Source organism: Symphalangus syndactylus, chromosome 6 (genome assembly GCF_028878055.3).
Source record: "Symphalangus syndactylus isolate Jambi chromosome 6, NHGRI_mSymSyn1-v2.1_pri, whole genome shotgun sequence".
NCBI lineage: Eukaryota > Metazoa > Chordata > Mammalia > Primates > Hylobatidae > Symphalangus > Symphalangus syndactylus.
The window spans coordinates 11,877,128-11,905,124 of NC_072428.2; the positions used below are offsets into that span (position 1 = coordinate 11,877,128).

Here is a 27,997-nt window from a genome sequence, read left to right on the forward strand (position 1 = left end):
CCTGGGCAGCCACCTTATTCATGTTATTAATTGCTGTCCTTTACACAGTACACACCAGGGGCCAGGCTCCTCAGCTGCACTTTCTCATCATCACACATCACAAACCTGTGGGCTTCGTATAGACGTAGTAGTCTGGTTTCACAGATGAGGACATGGAGGCTCAGAGAGGTTAAGTAACTTTCCTGAGGTCACAGAGCAATGAAGAGGAGTAGGGATTTGAGCCCAAGTTTTCCCAATCGTTATAAATATGCTTACCACCTCCCTGTCTGTCATCCTCTCCTGACTCTTGTACCCCCAACAAGCCCCTCTCTTCCTGGCTGGTTTAGTCTTGGGGGCTTTGCTGGTTCCCGCCTTGCCCCTGGGAACCACGTGGAGGTGCTCTTCCCTGGCCTCAGATTCCGCAGCAGATGGGGAGGTGGGAGGGACTGCAGGGAGTCAGATCTTGGCTGAAGAGGGCCTCTTAGCTCCTCCCAACTCATTCATTCAATCACAAATGTCTGTTGAACTCCTCCTGTGCCCGGAGTTGTCCCAGGCTCAGAGAACAAGACCCAAAGAAATCCTTGCCCTGGGGCACTCCCCTGCGAGTGCTGCCACAGCTTTCTGAGGAGGTGGGGGCCATGGCAGAGGCCTCGTGTTCTCATGCAGTCCTCTAACCTTCACTGCCGCCCAGACCCCCCACTGCCAGCTCCTCTGCCAAGAGCATTTGCACCCCCTCCCCTGGAGTCTTCAGCACCCCATGAGTAAGGCAAGTAAGGCGCTGTGGTGTGATCCCCATTGTATTGAGGGCTGAGACTGCTAGCTTAAGGCCACCTGACCAACAGAGAGTGGCCACTTTTGAACCCAGTTCTGCCTAATTGGAAAGCCCTTTCCTGCCCTGTGCCACCAGCTTCCATGTGGCCTCCCCTCAGCCCGCCACGTCTTACCTATGGGCTTCTGAGTGTGCTGGTTGGGCTTAGCCTGACAGCTGCTCATTCCACCTGTGTTGACAAAGTGCCTACTGTGCACCCCAGCCTCACGGGGAGATAACACGGAGGGGCACAGTACGAGCCATACCTTCAGACTGGTTGGTCTTGGGGAACCAAACTGCCGTGAAATGACCCGGAGTAGAGGCTATAAGTGGCCAGTGGCTGCAGACACTGAGACCTGTGAGAGTCTGGAGGAGGATGAGGACCCAGTGCCCTGGGAGGGACCCTGGGAAGAGGGGCTGTGTGCAAAGATAGCCTGGAGGAACAAGGAGCATGGTGGGGGGACAGAATGTCCCAGGGACCTTCTCACTTGGGTAAAGGGTCAGCAATGAGAACCACTGTTGAAAGGTTTGCTGGCTGATCGGGAATATGGGCGAGAGCAGCTGGCAGGGCAGAGGGGAAAGGTTCAGGATCCCAGGCCTGGGCCCTGGGAGCCATGTCCTCCCTTCTTGCCAGACAGGTGATGTGGGTGGAGGGGTGGCTGTCCTTGCTGCCCCTGCCCCCAGCCTCCTGCAGCCTGGCTCCTGGGGGAAACCCCCGGGGGCCCTTCAGAAGGCAGTGGGGCAGAGCAGGAAGCTTCACAGCACTGATGGCAGGCTTTTTCCACTATGCATGGCTGAGTGGAGAAAGGGAAGTGGAAGGAGGGCCAGACTCCTTCCTGGGCAGGGCACTTTCCCCATGGGCGCCCGCGTGCACTCCTTCTTTCTCTCTCCACCAGCACTTTTGCAAGGTGAGCGTTCTCACTACCCCCATTTCACAGGAGGGGAAACTGAGGCTAGGAGAGCTGTAGCGACTTGCCCAAAGCTGTGCAGCTGGCAAGAGGGCAGAACCAAGACTCAAAGCCAGGTCCCCCGCCCCCAAAGCCGGGGTTTGGCCATAGCGCACGGTAGAGTCCTCTGTCCTCACTTAGGCCTGAAATAAACACCTGGAGTGGCCCTGAAGGGGAGGAAAGGTCAAGGGGAGACCTCAGGGGTGTGTGCAGCTTGCCTCGCCGGTGGGGCAGGTGAGGGGCTGCTGGGTGGATCGGATCATTGCAGGGCCCAGTCCTGGGGGTGAAGCAGGGGCGGAGCGCAGTTCTCAGAGCAGTTATCTGTACTGGAAGGTGGGTGTGGGGCCCTCCTCCCTGGAGGTCAAGATTCCATTTTCCCTGTGGGGCCACAGGGGCCCTTTGTGAGTGATACCTTCCCTGCTAGGGTGGGCTTGGGAGATGGGCACAGTGTTCTCACTAGCTCAGATGTCTGATGGCAGTGCCTGTGGATGAAGATTGTCCCACCCATGAGTAATTCTGTCCAGGACACCGTAGTGCCCACTCTTCCCAGCCCCAGCAGGTGGGCACTGACACGTCCCACAGCCGTTGATTTGCAGCAGCTGTTGTTGGCTCTGGCCTGGGGTGCAGAGGGGAATGCTCTGTGTGTGTGTGTGTGTGTGTGTGTGTGGTGTGTGTGTGGTGTTTGTGTGCTGTGTGTGCTGTGTCTGGTGTGTGGTGTATGTGGTTTGTGTGGTGTGTGTGTGTAGTGTGTGGTGTGTATGGTGGCTGTGTGTGGTGTGTGGTGTGTGTGGTAGGTGTGTGGTGGGTGTGTGTGCATGGGGGGTATGTGTGGTGTGTGTGTGTTTTGTGTGTGCATTGTGTATGGTGGGTGTGTGTGATGTATGTGTGGTGGGTTTGTGTGGTGTGTGTGTGCACATATGTGTGTGGTGTGTGTGTGGTGTGTGTGTGTGGTGTGTGTGTGGTTTGTATGGTGTGTGTGGTGTGTATGTGTGTGGTATGTGTGTGTGTGTGTGTGTGGTGTGTGTGTGGTATGTGTGTGATGTGTGTGGTAGGTGTGTGGTGGGTGTGTGTGTGGTTGTGTGGTGTGTGTGCATGTATGTGTGTGGTGTGTGTGGTGGTTTGTATGGTGTGTGTGGGGTGTGTACATGTGTGTTGTGTATGTGTGGTGTGTGTGTGTGTGTACTGTGTGTGTGTGGTGTGTGTGTGTTGGTGGAGAGGGGTCAGCAGGTAGAGGAAAGCAATGCGTCCAATGCCTGGAAGCTTCTGCCCCTCGGAGGTGGGCCATGGACATAGCCTGAGCCTGGTGGGTAGTGGCTGAGCGCCAGCCTTGTGCCCGGGGACTGAGATCTGGGGCTTTGCCCAGTGGGGCAGAGAAGTTAAGAAGTGCTAGTTAGATCCATTTCCCACTCCTCCATGGCCTCCATCCCGGTGCCACTGCCACATGGGAGGCCTGGGGAGGGTGGCAGTGTCTGTGTCTGATAATTGCCTGTCTTCACTGGGGACTTGCTGTGGGCCAGGCACTTCCCCATGGCTTCATGGAGACTACATCTTTTATTCCCACAATGTCTCTATAAGATAGGACACCTTATTTTCCCAACTACACATGGGAAGACTGAGGCAGGTAGAGGTTAAGTGACTGACCTGCCCACAGGCACACCCAGGCAGTGATGGGTCTGGGATTCAAATCCAGGGAGTGACCTCAGCAGTTAAGCACTTACCCATTAGGTCTTCTGGCTTGAGCAGTGAGCTGGCTCTTTCTAAAGCACTGTCTGTCCATTATTTTGTTTCTCCTGAGACCAGCTGTAGGGGAAAAGTGAGGTTGGCTGTTTCCGTTTCACAGATGAGGACCCCGGAGCTCAGAGAGGAAAAGTAACTTGCTCTAATCAGTGGCTAGCAGATCAGTGCCCCCTCCCCCGGCCAAGGCTGGGAGCTCTTTCAGGATAGGGGGCCTGTCCCACCACCCATGTACCTTGCTCACAGTAGACCTCACTAAATGCGGTTTCCTCAGGCAAATGTGCAGGTGTTTTGCTGAGTGCTCTGAGCTTTTCTTTTTGCCCCGGGCTCCCTAGGAGGTGGGAATGACGGCTCCATTTCACAGATAGGGAAACCGAGACTCAGAGCACAAGGCCACACAGCAGGAAGGGGTAAGGTAGGACTGAGGGAGGCAGCACATCTGGCCTGGGAGAGGGGTTAACCAGCCAGGAGGAGCTTGTAGAAGGGCTGAAATAAAGACCGACCTTACCGAGTGTTGGTGAGGATGTGGAGGAACTGGAACACTACTGCATTGACAGGGACATGCAGTGGCATGGCTGCTCTGGGAAACAGTTTGATGCTTTCTCTGAAAGTCCAACAGGGATGTACCACACAGCTCAGCAATTCCACCCCTGGCATTTACCATAGAGAAATGAAAACTTACAGTCCCACAGAAACGCGGGTTTGTAGCAGCTCTATTCGTAATCATCAACAACTAGAAACAACCCACACGGCCTTCGGTGACCGAATGGATAAACAAGCTGTTACACGTAGCCCAGGGAATTACTGCGCTCCAGTCAAAAGGAGTGGTCTCTTGACACACACAGTCACTTGGAGGAATCTCAAAGGCATATTCTGCTCAATGACAGGAGCCAGCCTCAAAAGGTTCTACGCTTTATCATTCTGCGTACGTAGCATATTTGAAAACACAAAAGCCATAGTGTCAGAGAACAGATCAGTGGTTGCCAGGGTGGAGGAGTGAGGGGAGGGTGTGGCCAGCGCCGGGGAGTTTTTGGGGTGATGGAACTGCTCGTTGTCTTGATCTGGAGCTGGTGGCTACAAAAATCTATATGTGTGCCAAAATTCAAATAACTGCACAACTGAAGCCCGTCAATTTTGCTGTATGTATTAAAAGATAAAAGGCCATGGGGAGGCTGGAAGAGGAAGGGCGTGGGCCAGGCAACATCCTTGGCTGAGGAACAGGTGAAGGACCCGGTTCTCACCAGTGGCTTAGTGACTTTCAGGGCAGCCTCGCCTGGCCGCGGGAGGGACGTGGCTAGTTGCAGCTTCTATCTGGGTTCACCAGAAGGCAGTGGCTAGCAGCTGAGGTGATGGGACAGCGTCCTGGGCCCTCCAGGAGCCGGGTGATGAAAGGTTAGGCTCTGGCTTCCCTGGCAGGGTGGGGTTGGCTTCCTGTCCTGATGGCTGGCACACACCGAAGCATTAACCCGGAGTCTCTTGTGTGCCGGGTGTGGGACTGCCCTACCGTCACAGTTACCACCCGCCGCTGTCTCCTTTCACCATGGGGCCTGTGTGTGGGGAGGAGAAAGGCGTATCCACTCCCTTTTGTGGATGAGGAACTAAAGCCAGGGGGCGTAGGAGGGTATTTTGGCCTGGAAATGACATCACACTCACTAAAGACCGCCAATAGCAACTTTTGCAGTTTTTTTCCCAATGCGACATGGTATACTGCCTCCCTAGTTGATCCGGTCTACAGCCACATTATTCACAGACCCCACAGTTTGAAACCATGTCCTGATGTTTGTTCGGGTGCTTTAAGACACCAGGAGGCTCAAAAATGGGAGGTGACCTGGGGACATCCCCGCACTCTGCCTCTGGCAGCCCTGGCTGGGGCTGGAGGGTGAGATTTGCCGGGGGCCACAGGGCACTGAGACAGCAGGGTCCCCTGGTGGAGGGCCCGGTGGCTTCTGACCCTGTCTGTAGATGGGGATGGCTTTTCTGCCGTGCCAGAGGGTGGGTGCAAGTGGGAATGAGATTCTGGAAGTGGTCCAAGGTGGGAAGTGGCACGACCGTTATTCACCCTGGTTGGCATTGAAGCCCTGGGAGCTTGGTTTCGTCATTTGCAGCGTGGCCGTCAATAGCGCCCATTTTGCAGGGCAGCTGTGATTAGAGAAGCCAGGGCCACCCCGGAGCCAGCCTCTGAGGCTTCACCTCACCCCGTTTACACTTCTGTCTCCTCTGCATAGATTTGGCTGACTGAGGACGCGACGGGCACTCAGCTTCTCTCTGCATCTCAGTCGCCCAGCACAGGGGCTGGCACGCAGTAGGTGCTCCCAACCTGGCCCAAGATGTTGCTGGCGGTGGGGGAGTGGGGGACTGGGGAGGATCATGGGCAGACCTGGGGTGCCGGGAGGGGCTGGTGGGGGGCTGAGGGCCGGGAGGGCAAGGCCTGAGCAGGGAACCTAGACCACCTCAGCGTCCCTGTCAACACCCCTGGCAGCCTTCTCTGGCTCTGCTGGGTATGAGGGCACCCCCTCCCCTTCTTTGGTCTTGGCAGGTTTGAAGGGGGGTGGCAGGGAGACGGGAGAGGGGCTCACCGGCCTGCAGGATTGAGCAGAAGTTTGGTGGAGGCCCAGACCCCAGAACTCAGAAGCCCCTGCCCCAGGCTTGGACAGACCCTCCCCTCTTCTAAGCCTCATTTGCGCCATGAATCCAGGCTCCTTTCCTCCCCATCCCCCCAGGAAGCTTGGATGTGGCCGCCATCCAGGCCCAAATGCCCTCTCCTGGGCCCTACGCCTCCAGGGCTGGCTCTAAGGCACCATGCAGCCTGTCAGATGGGGTGTGCAGTGTCCACCTAGAGCGGACCGGCTCCCAGAGCCTCAGGGGCCCGGGAGAGCCTTTCCTCAACCCACTTGACAAGGAAGCCAGCTGTACTCCCCCTGCTGCCCTGGGCTGGTGGGGAGGCCTCAGCAGGCCTGGTGTGGGGCGTGGCCTTCCCCTAGTCAGGCCCCTTCCCCTGCGGTCTGGAAGCTGGGTAGGAACTGTGGCCTGAGGCAGGTGTCTCCCCTCAGCCCTTCCGCAGAGGCCGGGCTGGAGGAGAAGATGGCGGCCAAGCAGCCCCCGCCTCTGATGAAGAAGCACAGCCAGACGGACCTCGTGAGCCGCCTGAAGACCCGCAAGATCCTCGGCGTGGGCGGGGAGGATGACGACGGGGAGGTGCATCGCTCCAAGGTGGGGTGCAGAGCAGGGGCCTCCGGCACCCACTGGGGAGGCCAGGCTGACCCACCATTAGGGGAGAAGGTTAGCCCAGGCCCAGGTAGCCGCAGGAGTTCTAGGACTTAGCTGATTTTCCTAGAAATGCAACGGCAATGACGGGAATAACGAGATCGTTAGCATTAAGTGCCTATTACATGCCCGGTTTTCCAGCAGTTGCTTTTTAAATCTTCTTGTTGGCACTAGAAGATGCAGATACTGTAAAATCATTAACCCATTTTATAGATGAGGAAACGAAGGCTCAGAGAGGTTAGGCAACTTGCCCAAGGCCACACCGGTAAGTGGCAGGACCAGGCTTCAAGTCTGCATTTGGCAGAGCCTTGAGCTTTCATACCTCATCATCATATTTTCAGCTTCTTTTAAACCCTAGTGTCAAGGGGAAGCAGGAGAGGGGGTGGCCTCATGTGACCCTCCCCACCTGGGCGACCCTTTGGCCAAGCTGAGGTGCCCGGGGGGCCCCTGGGTGTTCAGGGCTCTGGGAGGATGAGCGAGTGGGGGCGCTGAGAGCTGCCCTTACCCTGGTTGCCTCTGACCCCCTCTGTCCACAGATCAGCCAGGTCTTGGGCAATGAAATCAAGTTTACCGTTCGGGAGCCTTTGGGGCTCAGGTGAGCATTTACCTGACTTTTTGGGGGAGGGGAAGGCTGGGGGGGGGCGGAATGCATAAGATCCCACCTCATTTGGCCTGGTCCCTGGATTTTATTTTGTCTCATTACCTCCCCCAAACCTGCCATCCCTGGGGGTCTGGGCTGGAGAGGGGAGGGTCCCCTGGGGCAGGGCTGTGACCTTCTTTCCACGCCTCCCAGGGTCTGGCAGTTCGTCTCTGCTGTGCTCTTCTCCGGCATTGCCATCATGGTGAGCCCCCACCCCCAGCCCCTGAGATCTGACCCTGTGTGGCTCCCTCAGCCCTTCTCTGGCTCACTGGAGGCACCTCCTCCATCCTGGCCCCCCGTGCAGGGGCCCATCTGTCAGGCTCTCGGGCTGCCTCTGGGAACCTGACTCCTACACTGCCACGCCTGTGCCCTCTCCAGGAGCACACTGGATCCCATGGTTTGTGGCCTGACTCCTTGTCCCAGGAACCCTGGAGTTTTCTGTCCTGGCATGGGGGCGGGTGGGGACAATTTGGTCCAGATCCTGGACTGCCCCCAAGGATGCTGATCCTGCTCCTGGGGGGGGAAGGAAAACGTCCGTGGGAAGCATCAACTGTCACCCCCCACCCTCTCCCAAGCGGGACCTCTGAGCCCCTCTCGCTGCCCACAGGCGCTTGCCTTCCCTGACCAGCTCTATGATGCCGTCTTTGATGGAGCCCAGGTGACCAGCAAGACCCCCATCCGCCTCTACGGCGGTGCCCTCCTCAGTGAGTACTGCTGGGGCGGGCCCTGGGGGAGGCGACGGGCAGCTGGGAGACCCAGCGGGGCTGAGGAGAGCACGGGGGTCCGTGCCCGGGCACCCCTTCCTTTCTTCGGCCAGATGCTGCAGCCCACACCCCGGCCTCTGATGAGGCGCTCTGCTGGGGATGTGCTGCCATCTTGTGGCCGTTGATGGAATACACCCAGGGGGTTGGAACTTGCCACCGTCTGCAAGGAGCGCTCATAAGTGTGTGCACTGCCCCTGGGCGTTGTGGTACAGAGATGGAGGAGGCCCAGGCCCAGCCCTCTAGAACTTCACGGCCTAGAGGAGAGGCAGATCAATTCAGTGTCTGCAAAACTCCTCGCACCCACCCTATTTTATCCCCAGAGCCACTTCTGTTTGAACCACTTCTGTTTCCTCTCTAACCTGAGATGCACACGTTAGGATTTGGAATTACAGTTTTTAAAGCTCAGCATAGGTAATATGCCTCTGTTTCTACGAAATATTCTGTGGCTCCCTATTGCCTACAGAATAAAGGCTGAGCTCCTCTGGAGTTAGGGTTGTTGGAATAAAATAAATGCACACCCGGTGGCATGTCTGGTACCAGCAGACACTGGGCTGGCGGGGCCTGCTAGAGGCCAAGCCAGTGGTTCTTCTGCTAAAAAGTATGGTTCATGCCCCGCTACCCCGGGGGAGTTCCTTAAAGTGAGTCCTTAACGGGCTCAGGTTTTCTGTCTGGGAGTCCATGTGAAAGAAACCCAATCATAGGACCCGGTAACCCATTGAGTCATGAACTCCATCAACGCAGCATCCTCCTGACAGAACTGGACATGAGCAGGGGCCAGGAGCTCAGTCCTCCCCCTTTATAAAGAGATCGAGTCTCAATGCAGGGAGGTGACTTGCCCAGTGTCGCACGGGGCCTTGGAATGACAGGAGCAGGCTGAAGCAGCAGCATTGAGTCTGGAGGGGACAGGATCGGGGACAGACAGCTTTGATTTGAGAAGTGTGAATAGGGGTGGAGGCATGGAGTCCAGGAACCCAGCTATCTTGCAGCGGTGGCCAGAAGAAGCAGGAGCAGGCCTCCTGCCCTGCTGGGAGGGAGTCAGCTGTCCCACCCCAGCCCCCTCTTCGTCCCTCGCCCCAGGCATCTCCTTGATCATGTGGAACGCTCTCTACACGGCTGAGAAGGTCATCATTCGATGGACCCTGCTCACCGAAGCCTGCTATTTCGGGGTCCAGTTCTTGGGTGAGTCCTGAGGTGGGCAGTGAGGGAGGCTGATGGGCAGCTTCGCCCCTGACCTGCCTGCTCTAGCCACCTGGGTGTGTGGGAAGTGATGAAAACCTGTCTATGGGAGGCTAGGGAGGGGATAGAGGGATAAGGACTCACCTGGCTGTGTTTACCTGTGTGCCTGCACACCTGTGCACACACACCTAGCACACATGCCTGTAGCTTCCCAAATCCACACACTTGTGTCTATGACCTTGCACACACATATACCTGCAGCCCCCCACACCCACTGCCCACTGTACCCAGCACCTGTGTAATAACACGCATTCAATTTTGCCCATCTGCTGTGCCCCAGTTCCTGTCACATGGGATACATCAGAGCAGAAACATCTGTGGGGTTGGCAGGGGCAGGGGGCAGGTCCTGTGCTTCCCACCTGGGAGGATCCTGGGCTCAGAGTGAAGTCAGGGAGACGGCCACACCAGCGCTCCGGGCTGGGGGGCAGCGCCAGGACACATCCCCTCCTCTGACCCTGTGGCCTTGCTGACCTCTCTCCCACAGTGGTCACTGCCACGCTAGCTGAGACGGGCCTCATGTCCCTGGGGATCCTGCTGCTCCTGGTCAGCCGCCTCCTTTTTGTCGTCATCAGCATTTACTACTATTACCAAGTCGGCCGAAGACCCAAGAAGGCCTAGTTGCCCGCTGGGTCTGGGGCCCTGCCCATGCCTGGGCCAGAGTGGCGCTGGGGCCTCGGCTTCCCTTTGACTCCTGGAAGGCAGGAGGGTCCCCTGCCCTGCCCCAGTCCTGCCCCAGGGAGGCAGGGGGTGGGGGGCCTTCCTTTCCTCCTGGGCACTCCGTGTGCTGTGATCTCCTGGGCTTTCAGGCTTGACATGCTGGTTTGGGGAGAGACAGGGCCTCTGCTGCCCTATTCTTCACCCTCACAGTGATACCTCCTTTCCTTAGGTCTCTTGGCCTCCAGACCCCCTCAACAGACACTGACTAAAGTCAAGCTGGAGTCATGAGGGTAGTGAGCTAAGTCGAGGGTCCGGCCTCTTCTGCCAGGAAGCCCTTCTTGCTTTTGAGAGAGGCTGTGACCACCCCCCATCCTTCTCCCTACACTCCCCGCCAACCTAGTGCTCAAGCAGCTAAACTTGGCTTCCTTCTAATCCTGGAAAACCCTATATCCCTCCTCCTAAATCTGGCCCTCTCCACATGCACACCCTGAACACACATACAGACACACAACACACACCCCCCGAACACACACACAGACACACATACACCCATGATGTGAGCAATCACACACACAACACACACACACACACGTGCGCCTTCACAGCCCAGCCGAGCGCACACAGGCAGGGTGCGCTGTCTGAGATGGCACCTCCCTTTCAGCCATTCTTCAAGAATGGGCCACACACAGCTAGAAGTCCTGTCCCAGCTAGAAGTCCTGTCCCTGCTCTCCTGGCCTGACAAGATGAGCTCTCCCGGGACCTTGCTCGAGGGCACTCTGCCTCTACCCCAGGACACTGGAATGCCCTGGGAGCCCCCTCCCTGTAACCAGCCTGAGTTCAGAGGCAGCCAGCAGCTGCACCCACAGGCCCTACAGACAAAGGGACACACAGCCCCCAGTGGAGACCACTGTAAGTGGTGGGGCTGGGAGAGGAGGAACAGAAGGAAGGCCATAGTGCTCCCTTGCCCCTTGGCATGTCCCCCAAGGCCTGTTGGCCACTGGGCTCAGCCTGTCCCCCACTCCTCCCTGCTTCCCGGTGAGCTGCCCCCCACACCTGCAGCCCGGTCTGCCTCCAGAGTCTGGCTGAGTGGGACCGGGTGGCCCTCAAACTCAGCACGGGAAATAAATAGAAACATTTCAGCGGGCCACCTCCCCTCATCTCCAGCGCCCTGGCAAAGGCTGACAACTGGCTGTCTTGGGGCTGAACAGCTCCTGCCCTGCCTCTGAGGGCCCACCAGCCTGTGCTGCATACCCACCGCCCAGCTTCTCCCTGCGGGCCCACCAGCCTGTGCTATATACCCCCCGTTAGTCCCCGATCCCAACCCTCTCCCTCCTGCCAGCACACCGACACACACACCGGAAGTGGTGAGCCCATGCCCTGGGGACAGGTGTAGGGAGAAAAGCAGCCCCAGGCCTCAGACTGGCTTCCCATCCTGGCATAGAGTGGGGGATGGCTGGAGGGTGTCTATAGGTACAGCCCGCTCTGGCTGCTGCCAGGTGGGCCCCTGCGAGGGGTCCTCACCCCTGTCCACCCTGAGCCTGGCTGTCCCTGCACCCAGATACAGCAACGTGGCCTGTACCCAGCAGAGTGGTGGCACCACCATGGTTACAGTGGATGCCCCGAGACTCTGCTTGGTAAGCGTGGCGGAGCAGAATGGGAGGCTGGACCCTGAGGAAGGGCCCCTCTCCGGGCATCTGTCTCTTGCCACCTAAGCCCGTGCCTCTCTCTAAAGAGCTGCCTCCCTGCTGCCGAGCCCTGGCCTGGCCACGAGCCGCTACTGCCTCCCACAGGCGGGGCTGCCAATGGGCAGTGCCCTCAGGCCGAAGCCTCAATCCCCCATCCTAGCCAGGCCTAGTCCTCGAATAGCGATGGCTGGTTTGTCCTCCCATAACTGCAGGTGGATTCCACCTGGGGAACGAGGCTGCGTGTCGGGCGTTTGCTGGCCCTGAGACATCCAGTCTTCCACACTCAACTGTGGGATGGGAGGGTGGCGTGGCCTTACCCCATGGGGCTGTCCAGGCTCTGGCACAGAGCTGTGCTCACAAAATACTGGGTGGCTTGGTTAGACCTAATTGTAGTGGAGCCTGCGGGTGAGGGTGAGGGAGGGGGCTGCAGAGCAGGTAAGACCTGGAAGACAGACGTACAGCCTGGAGGGCAGGGGGACTCTTAAGGCAAGAAGATTTACAGTTGGGAAGGAGGCAGTGGCAGAGGGGCGAGGGACAGAGGGGCCCTTAAGTAAGTAAGTAAGTCCAGCGAGGAAAGCTTGGTGTGGGCCCGCTCTCCGCTCCGTTTGGGGTGACCTGGAGCACCTCTTCTCCCAGCTCCCTCCAGCCATCAGCAGCCTCTTGTCAAGCTTCTGCCTCGCCCCAGTCTATCCCCAACCCCAAATCAAGACCACCTTTCTTCACGGTCACTATTTATTCTTTGTTCCTTTTTCTTTTTGTAAGAAACAAACATTCACAAAAACCAGTGCAAAACCATCAGTGTGGGCGTCCTGTTTTATATTACAAAACTTCCTCTGGATATATCATATAAAAGGGGGTCTCACCGGAGAGAAACGTGATAAATTAGCTCTGCAATCTACGGCAAGGAACATAGACAGTTTTTAAAATAGACTTTCATGGGGGAAGGAGGAGGAGGGGGCCTCTGGGAGACGGGAGTGCTGGGGCCTCGGCTGGTTTGGGAAATCCTGTCTGGGCCCCTTAAGCATGGATAGAGACATATAGACAAGGGAGGCTGCGGACAGGCCTGAGCACCAAGGCTAGAAATTAACAACAGGGACCCTGGGGAGGGGCCCTCACCCCCAGCCCATAAAAAGAAAGATATTCCCTTTCTCTAAGAGGCAGTAGCTTCAGAGCAGGAAAGTGGCTTTCAATACAGGCAGGGTTTGTGATGAGCGGTGTAGTCTTCTTGTTCCTTGCCCTGTTAGTGGGGTCTGAGGAAGTCTCTGTTACGGGCTGTTGTATTTCGGGGTGAAAAGAAACAAAGAGGTATCCCTGCCCACCCCTCCTCCCCAACCCCCAGCCACCACCAGAACCTGCTGTGGGTCGTATCTGGACCAAGCCAGCTAAACCCTGTGCTCTGGAGGGAGGCTCAAGCCTGATTTGGGCTGAGCTTTCTTTGCCTTGCCTCCAAGGAATGGCCTCAGGCAGTCTTGCAAATAGCTACCAGCCTGGGCGAATGCCAACAGGAGCAGAAACTGCCTGTCTTCCCTTTCCAGCCTAAGAGGGTGGCCAGTGGCTGGCTGGGGGGCTGAATCAGGGCTGATTGATGGTGCCTTGGCACATTTGTAGAAAGCTGCTGAGGGGCAGTCTTGTATCCGCCCTTGAACCCACCTTAGCCAGATTTCCCTTCGTGACCAGCCCTTTCTCCTGGGTCCTCCCTCTGACTTGCATGGGCCCCAGAAGCCTGGGATGCCCCTGGATTAGAGCCGTAAAGCTGTGCAATTTGCCTCAGTCCTGCCCAGCGTGGGTTTTTTTTTTGTGTGTGTCATCCTCAGACCAGCCATTTGCTTCTTCCAAAAAGCTGGGGCTAAGCATGTGGGTGGTTCAAGAGGGGCAGCCCCCAGGCCCTAGGCTGGGCTGCGGTACCAGTGGCAGGTCCCCCTGGGTCTCAGGAGCTTAGCTTCTACAGAGCTCAGGTGTCATTTGTGGGGTTGCCAGAGCAAGCTGTTAAAGGGAGAATTTGGTAAGACTGAGCTCAGAGACCTGGTGGGAGGGCCAGGACTGGTGGGCACAGCAGGAGGAGATTAGAGGAGGGTCCACCTGAATCTTTGCAGCAAGCACAGAGCTTCTGGCTGCATCTCAGAAGGGGGCGGATGCACAGGCCAGGGAACACTGGGCTCTAGGCTGTGGCTCTGAGTGTCCCTGGTGACTGGAAAGCCTGAGGAGAGGCTGGAAGCTGATACAGGGTGCCGGTGGCTTGTGAGACAGAATGAGCTCTTCCTGAAGAGGGACAGAGGGGAGAGAAGAGAGCAGACATCACCCTGCTCCTTCCATCCCTGCCCGTGGCAGACATCACTAATCAAACTTACGGCGCCTGGCAGACATCACTCATCAGGATTGCACCGCCACCTCTCACTGAGCCCAGACCAAACCCTAGATCCCCAGCACAGCCTCCAGCAGCCACCCCTGATCTATCAGGATAGGAGCATCTTGCCATCCAGTTGCCAACACTCGTCTAGAGTTTGAGAACTGAATACTTACTTGTGGGTGTGCATCTGTGAGTCTCCCTGCCCAAGCCTGGAGGGAATACTAAGAAATGTGCGGACAGTGAAGAGACAGGAAACCTTGTTGCAGCAGAAATGGCCTCGATGCCTTCGGGATTCTTTAGCCTGGAGAGAAGAGGGCTCAGGGGAGTCACTGTGTGACCTTAACGCTCCAGGAAGGAGAGCGGGCAAGTGGGACGCCGTGGACGGAGCCACAGAAAAACAGAAACCTCTTCTGTATATTAAGCTGATGCTAAAGTCAGAGCAGTCCAAAGGCAGGAGGCTGCCTCGGGAGGTAGTAAGCTCTCTGTCCCTGGAGGTATGCAAGAAGAGGGTGGAGAAGTTTTCTGGGTGCGGAGAGGGAGACCCAGATGATCTTGAGGATTTCTTCCACTCTTGGAGCCGGGGAGTTGGGGAAGGACAGGGAAGGCGGTGGCACGTGGGGAAGAGGCGGGCAGTGTGGACAAGGGAACGTGATGTGCGCCCCTGTGTGTTCCTGGGGACTCAGAGAGGTGCGGGGAGGTAGGAGGGAGGGCGCAGTGGGAAGTCATGGAATGGTGTTTTCTTAGCTGTAGAGCAGGGAGGAGGCAGTTCCTGGCTGGCTTGCCCTCTCTTGTCTGGGGGAACCGGGATGCTGAGGCCAGGGGTGCATGTGGGTAGCAGAGCTGACAGAGTCCTGGGTGCAGTGACAGCAGCCTGGAGACAACTCAGCTTCTTTTCAGAACTGTCACGCCTGTGCTGTGTGTCTGTGGATGGCTCACTGTCCTCTCTGGGCCTTTGAGATTATTTGGTCCAACAGATGGGGAAAGCAAGGATCCTACCAGCTGGGTCATTCTTGGATGCCGTGTTAGCAGCTCACTCTTGGCCCCGGCCTGAAGGGGGAACAGTCCACCCTCCAGTGGACCAGGGATTGCGCTGTGGGTTCTGAGTCCTCCAAGACGTGGCAGCTGAATCTCCGTGCGGCCCCTGGGCTTTGATGACTTCTCTGAGATTTGCTTTTGCCTCCTTGTTGCCTAAATCCTCACTTTCTTGGCATCAGGTCCTGGTGCAGTGAGGAGAGAGGGTCCAGGGTCTGGCTGGACCAAGGAGGGTGCTGGGCCTGGTGTTCCTTTGGTCTCTAGAGCAGCCTGCATCCTGGGCCAGGCGCTGGGGTCTCTGGAGAGCCCACGGCACCTGCCCTGAGTCCAGGCGAGGATACATCAGTCCATACTTTTGTCTTCATTTTGTTAAAAAAATAGCTCTATTCCCCTGGCCCTTCTCCTGGCCATCTCTGATGGCCTCATCTTCTCCCCTGGGGCCAAGAGGACAGCGGGGAGGGGCAGGGGAGGACATTGGGTGCTGGGCAGTGGTGGGTGGGGCGAGTCTCAGGCTTCAGGCCACACCCTCTACTGGATGCCCCGGAAGAGGCACATGGCAAAGATCATGGCGAAAAGCTGCAAAAAAAAGAACAAAAGCAGGAACTGGCTTATCAGGCTGGGCCCTTTGTGGGCTGCCCGGCCCGCTCCAGGGGAAGGGGCCATCTGCCTCTGGGGCCGAGTGAATGCCTGTCACCCTGGGGCCAGCCCTTCTCACCAGCCCCTGCCTGGCTTCCTTCATGTGGTGGAGTCATGGAGCAGGAAGACTTTAGAAACCGAGTCTTGGGTTCTAATCCAGCCCCCCGACATACCAGTGGTGTCCTTAGGCAAAGCACTTCCCTACACTGGGCCTGAGTATGTACCCAGAGCTTGCCATGTGCCAGGCACAGTTTTTTTTCTTTTTTGAGACAGAGTCTCGCTCTGTCGCCCAGGCTGGAGTGCAGTGGCACGATCTCAGCTCACTGCAACCTCCGCCTCCCGGGTTCAAGCAATTCTCCTGCCTCAGCCTCCGGAGTAGCTGGGACTACAGGCGTGTGTCATCACGCCCAGCTGATTTTTATATTTTTAGTAGAGACGGGGTTTCACCGTGTTGGCCAGGATGGTCTCGATCTCTTGACCTCGTAATCTGCCTGCCTCGGCCTCCCAAAGTGCTGGGATTACAGGCGTGAGCCACAGCGCCCAGCCAAGGAACAGTTTTAAGTGCTTTCTTGGGAGGTATGTAACCTACCTGAGGTCACACAGCCACCAGCAGGGGAGCTTGGGTTTGAGTCCCAGGCATTGTGACCCCAGAGCCCATGCTTCCAACCCCTGCAGGCTCCCCTCCAGCTCACAGGAAGGTGGTGAGATTTAAGTGTAATGCAATTACCTAATGACGTAATGTGCCTCTTACCGAGAAGATGCTCAGTAAAAGGTTACCAGGACTGCTATGAATAGGCAGGCAGCTGCAGCCTTTCCCGGAGTTATGCGCTGCATCCCTGAACACCTGTCTGAGGGCCTGGGGTGGTGGGGCAGGGTGACCCTAGCTCAGGGACTCTGACCAGATTTGCTGATGTTCTCACGGCCAGAGCTCATTGCAAGTAGCCGAGGAAACAGTCCCCAGACCACAGGTCATGGCCAAATCACCAGGAGGCTCACTGGGGTGGGGAGGGGCTACCAGGACGGGGCCATGTAAAGGTCTCCATCTTGAGCAGGATTCTGCTTCCCATGGGGCTGGCCGGCCAGGCTCGTGGGCTGGGCTGGGAGTGAGGCAGCAGATCAAGTATACGAATGCTGCTTCCTGAGCCCCAGCAGCATGCTGTCCCCGTCATCTGTAATCCCTCTGTGCCCTGGAAGCAGGGTGATCAGCCCATTTTGCAGATGAAGAAACTGTGACTCAGACATCCTGCGTCTGGAGAGAGGCAGAGCTGGGAGCCGGACTCTAGGGCCCATGCTCTTCCTTCATGGGACACGTCCCTGAGATTTCCCCGGGCTTGCTGCAGACTTATCTTGTTCATTGTTGCCTGCCATGAGGGGACTTGTTCACCTACGACAGTGCTGGCGAAGAGTAGGGCTCAATGTGTGCTTGTTGAATACATGAATGAATAATAAATGACCCCTCCCTCTCCGCCATCCACAGTAGCCTCCACAAAACTGCACTCGGTGGCCCTGCAGGCACAGTAGGAAACCAGGCAAGGCGAAGTTCATGGTGCCAGGTGCCCAGGCTGCTGGAGGGGGAAGCTGAGGATCGGGCTGCCTGACTTCCTTCTCCCGCAGGCCGAGGACTGACTGAGGCCCCAGAGTGCCCTTTCCTGGGTTTGGTCAGGTGTGGGCAACGCTCTGTCCAGCCCCCAGGAGCAGCAGGTCGGAGATCCCAGGGGACAGAGACGGGAGGCGGCCGCTCCTCCCTTTGGCTGAGGCGCCACCTAGTGGTGGTTGCAAACGGTCTGCAGGAGCTTACCTTTCAAGGGGACTCTGGGGCCCTCAGATAAAGGAGGCTAAGGCCACCGTTGCGGATGAATAAGGCCCCGTAGGCCCTGAACACCCCACAGAGAAAAGGCCTGATCTCAAACCACGGGCTGCAGCCCGTCCTTCAAGGCAGCCGTGCCGATGCCTCTGCAAGCGTGAAATCTCTCTGGACCATGGAGCTGGGGCAGAGGTGGGGATGGGGATGGGGGAGTGGGAGGGAGTGGGGATGCCACTCAGGGCCTGCCCATCCCCGCTTCTGGGACACTGGCTCCCATGTTTCATCTCCAGAGTTCAAGAATGACTCTCAGGCAGCAGAGACACAGCCGGGCTTACCACCCCATAGCACCCACAGTGGGGGCCCCTTGGGTCCCAGGTGAAGCAAATGAAGAGGGAAGCAGGCTGGGGGGATCTGCCTAGGCTCCACGTGAGGCTTCAGCCTGGGAAGCTGTAGAAATGGGGGCCTTTGCTTACCTCGATGGCCAGTATCCCGATGGCAAGGGCTCCGGCCAAGTAGACGTAGGTTTCGAAGGTGTTGAGGATCACCGTGTAACAGCCCTGGGAGGGAGGGATGAGAGGTGAAGCTATGGCCAGGGGCGAGAGTCCTGGAGTCAGAGTCCAGCATGTGGACTAGGGTTCATGGCAGGTGTCCCCAGAGCTCTCACCCTATCACACGGCTGCTGAGACAGGACAGTGGGGAGGGGGTGCAGGGCAGGAGACCCAGAAACAGCGACTTGGCAGCATTGCACCAAAGACCCTCTCTGCCACCCAGCCCTTAAGGTGGGACAGAGAACTGACAGCGTGCAGGCCATGACTAATGTTGCTACTACAGTGATTGGAATATTGGGAAATTTCCCATAAATATCTGGACTTCCTGCTGCTCTGGAGAAATCAGAAGAACCAGCAAGGGGAGCTATTCCTTTTCACATCAGCACCGTCAGCAGCTGCTGCCTTCGGATGCAACAGGTGGTCCCTGGGGATCCACAGCACCCCACCCCCCTCCCCCGCACAATTCCCTATTGTTTCACACCCACCCGCTCTACTGTTCCTCGTGACCTGCCTGGCTGCAGAAGGTGTTTTGGTTTTCAGCCACTTCCCCAAGGAAACACAGCCCAGCCTTCAAATCTCTGCTCGCATGCCACCTCCTTTGGGCAGCTTTCCCTGGACTTAATTCCCATGATCTTACTGCTTTCTTAAGCAATCCTAGAGATATATAAACTGGGACAGAGACAGAGATCGAGATTGAGATCGAGATAGATAGAGATAGGAAAAAGCAAGCCAGTGCCAAGCCAGGTACTGCCAGTCCATGGCTGCTGCCCCCTCTGACCCTGAGCACCTTACACCTCTGTCATTTTCATGTTCATAACTCTCCCCTCCCCCATGCTGACCACAGAGACTGATGCATGGTACTTGCTTTGGATGACACATATTTTCAAAGTGGGAGAACCTTCCTTCCTTTATAGGAGCCTGCATATTCTTTGGGCCCAGGCTGAGAACCTGCAAGGGAACAAATCCCCAGATGGGAGTGGAGAGATCATGCCCAGCCCTTTTTGGGTGACGGTTGCTATTTCTGGGCTCTATTGAGACCGGGGATTCTTGGGTGCTGACATGCTCCCTTCTCTTGTCCATCATGGAGAAGCCCAGCCCCTTTGGCCAAAAGTAGGACTGAGGCTGCACCCAGGCAGGTGGACAGCAGGGCATGATCTGGGACTAGTGGCCAGGTGGTGTCCTAGTACCTGCCTGGAGGCTGACCAGGAGCTGGGCAGGGAAGGCCCCCAGAAGCCCTCCCCGGAGCCCCATGGAGCAAACAGGATATACCCAGATAGAAATAGACCCCACCCGGCACAACGATCTGGGTCCATGATACTCTCGGGACTGAGCGTGCACGGGAAGTGGTTGGCAATGCAGATGCCAAGGCCTCGCTCCACAACACTGAATCAGTGGGTCTGGCATGGAGCGCAGGTGTCAGCATTTTAGGACGATGCCCAAGGTAATTTCTAGTGACCAGGCTGTGGCCAGGCTTTGAAAGACCTCAAGCCCAGAGATGACAAGGAGAAAAGGTCTTAATTGAACCTTCAGGCCTTGTCTCTGCTGTGGCACTGGGAGCCCAGTTAAGGGCTGTATGACTGTGACGGAGCCCTAAGGGCAACCCAGGGGTTCCTACCCCAGGCCAGGCCAGGACATCAGTGTGGCTGGGGGTCCCTTCAGGGCTGGCCCTCCATTCAGTGAGGCCCAGGGTCCATCCTGGATCTGCCAGCAGACCCATGTTGGAGCCCCAAATCCTTTGTTAAGCAATTTTTTTAAAATTATACTTTTAAGTTCTAGGGTACATGGGCACAACGTGCAGGTTTGTTACATATGTATACATGTGCCATGTTGGTGTGCTGCACCCAGTAACTCATCGTTTACATTAGGTATATCTCCTAATGCTATCCCTTCCCCCTCTCATGCTAAGCGATTTTGAAGCATTAAAACCCGAAAATGCAGAACTATAACAGCAAAAAAACTAACCTGCTCTGCAAGCAAGCAAAGAGAGATGGGTTGCATCGTTTTGGGATCAGCCCTGGCAGAGGATGCCTCGGCCCTCCCATCACCCCCTCAGTGTTCCACATGCCCGCCAGCCACATGTGCATAATCCCACCGCCTGCAGCCCCAACACACACAATGGGTTTGTGAAGCTCTTCAAGGGGTTTCCTGGACATGGAACAGCAATGGCCCAGGAGAGTGGTATCTGGCGGTGGTCCCTGGGGCCTGGCTGCCTGGGGTCCCAGCCAGCGCTGTCACTGGCTTGCTGTGCGACCTTGGGCTATTTACTTCCTCTCTCTATGCCTCAGTTGCCCCATCTATACAATGGGGCCATGTAGATTACCTCATGGGATTGCTGTGAGGATAAAATGAGATACTGCAGGTAAGGCACTAGGAAGAGTGTTGGCAGGTGGCAAGCTCTCAATCTCAGTGCCTGTTAGGATCACCAAGGATTACCGTCCGTCTCTCTGTGCCGCTCTCTCAGCATATCCTGAGTGGTGGAAAGTGTCTGAGCATAGAGTTGGGTGTCATTGCAATACAATCACACACACACACACCCAGAAGGGGACAGGAGAAGCAGCACATCTCTTCCAGAGCATGAAATTGACTTTGACATGCCTTACCCGGGGAAACTGGCAAGAAGCCAGGGACCTTGTCCAGCAGAGGGAAGCTGAGCCCTGCTGTGTGGCACCTGGGCCTTAACAGCTCATCTTCCCCTATCAGGCTTTGGCACCAAAGACCCTTCAGGCCCCTGGACTCAACCAAGCAGTCCGGGTTGGCCAGTGGAAGCTTCCCAGGAACAGAGACACCCTTGGGGAGGTTGGGGCATGGACGGGATGCCACCACCCACGCTGAGTGAGTGTCTGCTCTCTTGATAACTTTGCTAGGGCCTCGTGGGCTCTTTCTCACTTGATCTCATTACAGCTCCTCAGGGAGGAGAGGTCTTACCTGCATTTTACCCACAGGAAAAGGGAGGGAGGAGCGGTGGCTAACTTGCTTAAGGTCACACACGAGGAAGGGAAGCCAGGATTTACACTGAGGAGGATTCCAAATTCCTGGTCTTTCCTCTGTTCTTAAGGGAAAGGGAGCTGGCATGAGTGGCTGGGTTCTCCCTCCTGTGGGCCAGGCCCTGGCTGTAGCCCAGAGCTTACATCTACACACCTGGAAATTGCTTCACTGCCACCCACCATCTCCACCCCGTGATGGTTTCCCCTGTCACCACCCGGTGAGACACATGGCGGGGAGCCTCTCCCCAGCCTGCCACCACAGACTATGAGTCCTCTAACCATGTAGGCTGTTGGAGTGCCATCCTCCCTCTCTGCTGGGTGGGCACATCCGCAGCCCCCTGCTGCCACCCACAGTCACCCCCCACCTAATCTGATGAGGGGCAGCCAGGCCCGGTTGTCACCACAATGGTCACCCACACGCAATGCTTCCCACACGTACATCTCCAGCACTGACCCCTCCAGCTCCACCCCATACACCCAGCTGCCCACTGGACACCTCTGCTCAGCTGTTCCAAAGGCTTCTTTTTTTCTTTTTTTTTTTTTTGAGATGGAGTCTCACTCTGTTGCCCAGGCTGAAGCGCAGTGACATGATCTCAGCTCACCGCAACCTCCGCTTCCCGGGTTCAAGTGATTCTCCTGCCTCAGCCTCCCAAGTAGCTGGGATTATAGGCACATGCCACCACGCCAGGCTAATTTTTGCATTTTTTAGTAGAGACGGGGTTTCTCCATGTTGGCTGGGCTAGTCTCGAACTCCTGACCTCAGGTGATCTGCCCGCCTCGGCCTCCCAAAGTGTTGGGATTACAGGTGTGAGCCATCGCACCTGGCCTCCAAAGGTTTCTGAGACTCAACATGCCCCAGACTAAATGTGAGATCGTCCCCAAACCAGAAGCCAGTCGCTCAGCACCTCCTCCTGCCCCTCCTCCAATGAGGACCCATCACGGAGGCTGGTAGATTTTGCCTCCTGAGCATTTCTCAGATCCACACACCTCTCTGTCTTTACCACCATCACCCTGGTCTCACCTGCTGTCCTTTCTCACTGGCACCAGCATAAAAGCCCCCTGTCTACCCAGGTCCACCACCAATGTGGACCAGGGGGCCACAGAGCAACTAGGATGTCCCTGTGGCCACGCCATGCATCCCTGCACACCTCACCCCCACCCCAACCCCCACAGCGAGCTCAACTCTTCCCACATCCTTGCCATGGGCCTGCCAGCAAAGTCAGAAATGTATCCTGGGGCCAGGCACGGTGGTTCACACCTGTAATCCTAGCACTTTGGGAGGCCAAGGGGGTGGATCATTTGAGGTCAGGAGTTTGAGACCAGCCTGGACAACATGGTGAAACCCCGGTCTCTACCAAAAAATACAAAAATTAGCTGGGTATGGTGGCACGTGCCTGTAGTCCCAGCTACTTGAGAGGTTGAGGTGGGAGAAACACTTGAACCCTGGAGGTGGAACTTGCAGTGAGCCAGGATTGTGCCACTGCACTCCAGCCTGAGCAACAGAACGAGACTCAGTCTCAAAAAAAAAAAAAAAAAAAAAAAAATGCATCCTGTGCTTTAAGCAAAGGGGGCTTTGGAGAAAAAGACAAATAGAGACAGTTCCACAGCAGCAGGTTTTTAACGGGAAGAAATGCCCAGGAGGGACATGAATGTCTCAGCAAAGAAACCCCAGGAGCCAGTCTCAGACCCTCAGGAACAACAGGGTCACTGGAAAGAATGAACGTGGCTGTGCAGGGACCTCTCTTATGAGCTCTGATTTTGAAGACATGCCCAGGAGAGGGAAGGAGACAACCTAACAGAGGATGAGTCCAGAAATGGGAAGCACATCTGATGCGGGGAATGGGGCCCACGGGAAGCCTCTTGAAAACTTACAAGTAGCATTAAAAGGCTCTAAGTTTGGCTGTTGGCAACGGGCATCTCAAACAACAGCTCCTTCAACAAGTTAGAAATTCACTGGTCTTTCACATAAACCCCGTGCTATGGTGGCCGCTGTATGCCGTGGAACTGTCCGTCGCCCAGGCTCCTTCTCTCTGGATGCTCTGCCATCCTAGGGGCCACCTCCCTCTGCCAAGTCCCAGCCAGGGCAAAAAGGAGGGGTGGGCACAGCACTTTCTCTTAAGGATGTGACTCAAGTTGCACAAATCACCTTTGCTCACCTCCCGTTAGCCAGAACTCGGTTACATGGTCTAGCTGCGAGGCAGGCTGGGAAGTGCAGCCTCTAGCTGGTGGTCATGGGGTGTGATAACCATTCTCTTCCCAAGAGAGTTGGGGTGAATGGATCATGGGGGGGCAGCCAGCAGCCTCTGCAACATATGGAATCTGAGGTCCAGAGAGGGTGTCTTGGCGAAGGCAACGCAGCAGTTAACAGCCCACGCCTGCCTGCCATGGAAGCCCGAAACTCCCCTCCCCGCCCTGCAGCTGCGCCCACGGCAGGTCTCTGCCCCACGTCCACAGTGGCCTCAACTCAGGGCCCTCATTTCTCTATTGAGTCTCTTTCCCCCAATGCAGGAAGGCAGGGTGATGAGGGACAGAGAGAACGTGGCCCTCAGGGCCTCAGGAATCCACGGGGAGGTGCCAGGGCCAGAGGGGCCGAGTTCCTGGGGCAGAGCTGAGGCTGGAAAGGGCCTGCCAGAGCCCCAGGACCCAGGCCTCTGCTCACTGTCATCTCCTCTGGGACTTTGCAAGTTCTGCCTTGAGCCCCCACCCAAGGCCCATTCTAGCCCCTCATCTGGTTTTATTTCTTCGCAGCAATCATGACCATGTGAAATGATTACTTCTTGTTAGTTTGCTGCTTGTTCATCTTGCACGTTCTCTAATGAGATCCTGAGCCTCGCAGGAACACGGGCCTTGTCTCCTGTCCCCTCCTGTGTCTCTTGCATCTGGAACTCTCCATGAGCGTCCACAGGCCTAAGCCCATCTTAGGGGGCGTCTGCTCGTTAAAGTCCTACTCAAGCAAGGGGCCTGGGGCCCAGGCTTAGATCACCCTCGTCCTCTCCCTGCCTCTCCTCCTGCCTAGCCTGGTCACGCACCCACACCAGCAGAGTGGGGGCTGGTCAGTGGGAAGAAGGGGATTAAGGGCAAGGGCATTGTGAACTCACAGGGGGGCGTGGGCAGGAGGCACACAAACCCAGGCCCTTGTCTTCCCTAGAAACGGCACGTGCAGGAAGGGAAAGGGTTTCTCCCAAGGCTGAGAGGAAGTCCTCAGGTTGCAAGAGAACCAGAAAAGTCTAGGAGCTTCTCTGACCTTGGAGAGTCAGGTCAAGGAGACGCCCCACATGACAGATGAGAGTTCCTCCAAAATACAGTGCATGGCTAAGAAGCGCCCCCCACTGTGTAATTCTGGTTCTGTCCCCCTCCCTCCCTTTGGACCTGCATTATCAGAAACTCAGGAAACACTGGAAAACTCCTACTTACCCCTTAGCCCCAGCCTAAATGCCCACTCCAGCGGCAGACCATCTGCCACTGTCATCCTTCCCCATTTTGGTTGGATCTCAGGGACTTGGACGGAGCCTCCATCAGTCCCCGCTCAGATGCAGGCATCCCATATCACGGCCAACACTTCCCTGGGATTGCTGGGGTAGCTTCAGACCCTCTGGGGTGATAGCACCTCCCACCCAGCTCTGGCCACGCAAGTCCCGACAGACCCACTCCCCTGTCTGGAGAGCAGGGCCAGTACCTGCTTGTTTAGGAACAGGCTCCTTCCCAGGAGGCACTCCTCCCGGCTCAGCAGGACCCCGTCCCGACTTTGGGGTTCCCTCCGGCAGCAGGCCTCCGGCACCTCTTCACTATCCAGGGTCAGGAGTCGAAACACAGATGCAAACTTGAAGTCTTCAGGCCCACTGACCCCGCAGCAACCAAACTAGGGGGAGATGACAGAGAAGGGTCTGGTGGGCAGGAGGAGGACACAAGGGGAGGGACAGAGAAGGACATATAGCCTCTGCAAAGGAGTGGCATCAGAAGACTGGGTGTGGGCTGGCTCCATCTGTCACCACTGTGTGACCATGGGAAAGCCACTTATCTTCTCTGGGCCTTCAGTGTCCTCATCTCTATAACAGAGGTGGCAGTAACAATTGCTACCTCACCAGGCACTTGGCCCTCCATAAACAGATGCTGTGGTTATTATCATCATCATAAGGACCATTGCTTGGGGACCCAAGACAGGGATAGCAAACAGGTTTCATCCCGAGTCGGGACTGTGATCGAGTGGCATGGCTGCCTGGAATGCTGTGTGGATGCTGATTCCAAGGCCAGGTCTGTGATCACTGGGAGAGTGCCTGGATTGATTACTGATGCCTGGCGTGGGCATGTGAACACTGGGCGTCGTGGCTCTGAATGTTCACAGCATCTCTGGGGCGTCACTCACTGTGATCATGACTGAGTTCCAGGTGGCGGAGAAGACGTCCGTGTCATTATTGCCCTGGTAGTGCTTGGTGAGCTCCTTGGTAAAGAATTCTCGGGTGAGCTGGGGGCAGAGGGAGAAGATGGGCTTAGGCCTGGCAGTTGGGTGCAGCCCCCACCCTCCATCCTCTCTCCATCCACCTGCTTGGGAGTTGGGGGGAATGAGAGCTACGGGCTCTGCATCCTGGTGCCAGGTCCCCTTGGATTCTCCTAAACCACCAACTTGGGGCAGTCTCCTTATCCCCAGTGTAGAAAGGAAGTCCATACACATGCACATCTCGGTGAAGCCGAGGTCAGGGCACGCTGAGGACCTCACTCCACGTGCAGCTCTGCCCAGAGGGAGGGCTTATCTGGGTGTGGAGTTTGCACCTCACCCCACCCCTTCCACTCTGAGCTGTTTCCCAGACAGAGCCAAGCAGACACCCTGGGTCCCAGGCCCTGAAGAAGCTACAGGACTGGGCAGGAAGTCTTTGTACGTCAGTTTCCAGAGGAGTCCCCCTCAGTTTCTCCTACTCCCAAAATATTCTCCTTCGGTCCTGCTGCAGTCAAAGGCTAGGGCCCTGGGTGGTGCCCAGCAGAGGAGACCATCTGGGCACCATTGTCTGCTCACAGGCTGTGGTGGCCTCCTCCTCTGCTCCGTGCGACTACCCTCCCCGCCCGCCTCCTCTACCCTAGGGCCATTTTGTGTCTCCTGCCCCATTGCCCCTCCTCCCCTCCCATCTTTCTCCAACCCCCTGCCCCAGTCTCCCTGTGGCTATGGTGCCTGGCTCTGGTCAACTCAGGGGAGGCAGCTGGCACCCCAGCTGCCTGTAGCCTCTGGAACTTGGTGGCTTGTGGGGCCAAGTTACACAGGAGGATACCAGCCAGGGCCTCCTCCACCAGCAGTCTGCCCCGGGCTCCTACATTCCAGCCTCTCGGACTATTCTGACTGTCTCGCTATCACTGGGCCGTTACTAGGCAAGGTTTGGAAGGGATGTTTCCAGAATAAGGTATGGGGCTGTACCAGATGCTTTGGGAGCAGAGAAAAGCCCTAGCAGGATCAGGCTTACTGGGGTCTCTCCCTGGTCTGCGGGGCCTTGCCAGGCGGGTGGGGCCACGACTTGGGCTGGAAGTGCCAGATGAGAGGCTGCCCACTCTCTGAGACCTTTCAAGGAGTGGGGGAGCCAGACCTGAATGGCCACCAACCCCTTGCTGATAGCAGGAGGCAGAAAGCTTGGGGCCTGATACGTACATTTTCCCTGAAGATGAAGGCCAGGATGGCTGCTGAGAGCTCTGCCAGGAAGATGATCAGGATGAACAGGAAGAACTGCAGGGAGAGGAACAGGCTTGTGAGCCCAGAGGGCAGGCAGGGGATGGGGCGGCCACTGGCCAATGCATCTGTCCATCTGTCACACCAGTGATACAGTATACTCATTTTGTAAGATTAACGCACTCCACTGCTATCAGACATTTTTCATAACAAACACACCAGTGATTACTCCTTGGAGTCAAGAGTATTGTGATCAAAATATGAAAAGAATAAACAAATATATACCTTCCATGCAAATGGTACCCTTGTACAGTGTGCAACCTGAACAACCCTACTCAGCTGCCCTGGAAGGAGATCGATGATGAAACCCGTTTGAGCCCACTTGGGGTAAATTTTCTTCTGGGTAGGTTGTATGGGCTGCGAGAATCCTGAGTGCCTTGGGGATCCCCAGTTGGATTTCCCCACCCTGCCAGCCCCAGGGCCACCTCTCCCTGCCCCACTGCCTCTGGTTCCCATGGGAAGTGGGGAGGTCATACTGACCTTCAGCCCAAATCCAAGGAATGAGATTGGAGGGAAGGTGGTTTGGCCACCAAATCTCAAAACCCAGGGGCCAGGAGTTTGGTATCTAACACAGTCTTCTGCTCCACTCACTGAATTTGATGTTCCCTGAATGAACCATAGTGCCCCTCATTTCAGGGATCTCACAGGCTATGTTACCTCTGCCAGGAAGGCACTGCCCTTCCTTACCCACCAGTTCCTCATTTCTCCAGATCAGGTGAAGCCTCAGCCTCTCTCCTGGTGAGAAGCCTTTCCTGACTTCCCTAAGCAGGGAGAACCCTCCCTCTCCTGGGCTTCCCCACACCACAGTGCCTCACAGAGGTGCCCGCACGGCATTAGCACAGGGGCTGTCACTCAGCGCGCTGCCCGCTCGGATGCCTGGGTCGGCACAGGTGTTGACGCAGGACTCTTAGACGGATGAATAAGCCGGGGTGGAGCACTCGCCATGAAGGCCCTGTGATTTGCCACATCACCGCCCTGGTCATTGGGCTGAGAGCTGTCAACAGAAGAAACCGGCTTTGCCTTCATCACTCAACATAGCTGGTGCCCTTGACAAAGTCCGTTGTCACCCTGCCTGGAAACCAGCAGCAGAGGACTTTATCCCTGGCACACACAGAGACTGGTTCTTCCATGCCCTCCCAGGCACCCAGGCAGCGGCCAGACCTGCTCTCTGGGGTCCCAGTCGTCAGGACTGACTGCCTGCCTGCCTGCCTGCCTGCCCCTGATG

General features: G+C 56.7%; 2 protein-coding genes and 1 long non-coding RNA gene across 16 annotated transcripts in view; 2 read left to right on the plus strand and 1 right to left on the minus strand.

Moving 5' to 3' along the window:
• The window catches only part of TP53I11 (tumor protein p53 inducible protein 11), a 69,623-nt gene that overhangs the window by 25,212 nt on the left and 16,414 nt on the right, over nt 1-27,997 (plus strand). For 5 of the 8 annotated variants that reach the window (XM_055281834.2, XM_063641838.1, XM_063641835.1 and 2 more), the window contains exons 2-7: nt 5,694-5,770; nt 6,519-6,678; nt 7,269-7,327; nt 7,526-7,574; nt 7,980-8,076; nt 9,214-9,315. In XM_055281834.2, coding sequence (XP_055137809.1) covers nt 5,694-5,770; nt 6,519-6,678; nt 7,269-7,327; nt 7,526-7,574; nt 7,980-8,076; nt 9,214-9,315 — 544 coding nt within the window. Of the gene's footprint in view, nt 1-5,693; nt 5,771-6,518; nt 6,679-7,268; nt 7,328-7,525; nt 7,575-7,979; nt 8,077-9,213; nt 9,316-9,856; nt 12,513-27,997 lie in introns of those variants that run through there. The other 3 variants (XM_063641832.1, XM_063641839.1, XM_063641837.1) reach the window with 3 other exon arrangements.
• TSPAN18 (tetraspanin 18) overlaps nt 12,429-27,997 on the minus strand; it is a 205,489-nt gene continuing 189,920 nt past the window's right edge. For 6 of the 7 annotated variants that reach the window (XM_055281839.2, XM_055281836.2, XM_055281837.2 and 3 more), the window contains 5 exons: nt 26,695-26,769; nt 25,429-25,527; nt 24,742-24,924; nt 18,007-18,090; nt 12,429-13,973 (listed from right to left, as the gene is read on the minus strand). In XM_055281839.2, the coding sequence (XP_055137814.1) occupies nt 13,833-13,973; nt 18,007-18,090; nt 24,742-24,924; nt 25,429-25,527; nt 26,695-26,769 (582 nt within the window). In that variant the 3' untranslated portion in view covers nt 12,429-13,832. Of the gene's footprint in view, nt 15,670-18,006; nt 18,091-24,741; nt 24,925-25,428; nt 25,528-26,694; nt 26,770-27,997 lie in introns of all 7 variants that reach the window. The other variant, XM_055281841.2, reaches the window with a different exon arrangement.
• On the plus strand, nt 25,034-27,972 carry LOC134736980 (uncharacterized). Its single transcript, XR_010121485.1, has 3 exons — nt 25,034-25,495; nt 25,869-26,452; nt 26,708-27,972. It is a non-coding gene; the product is annotated as an uncharacterized lncRNA (long non-coding RNA).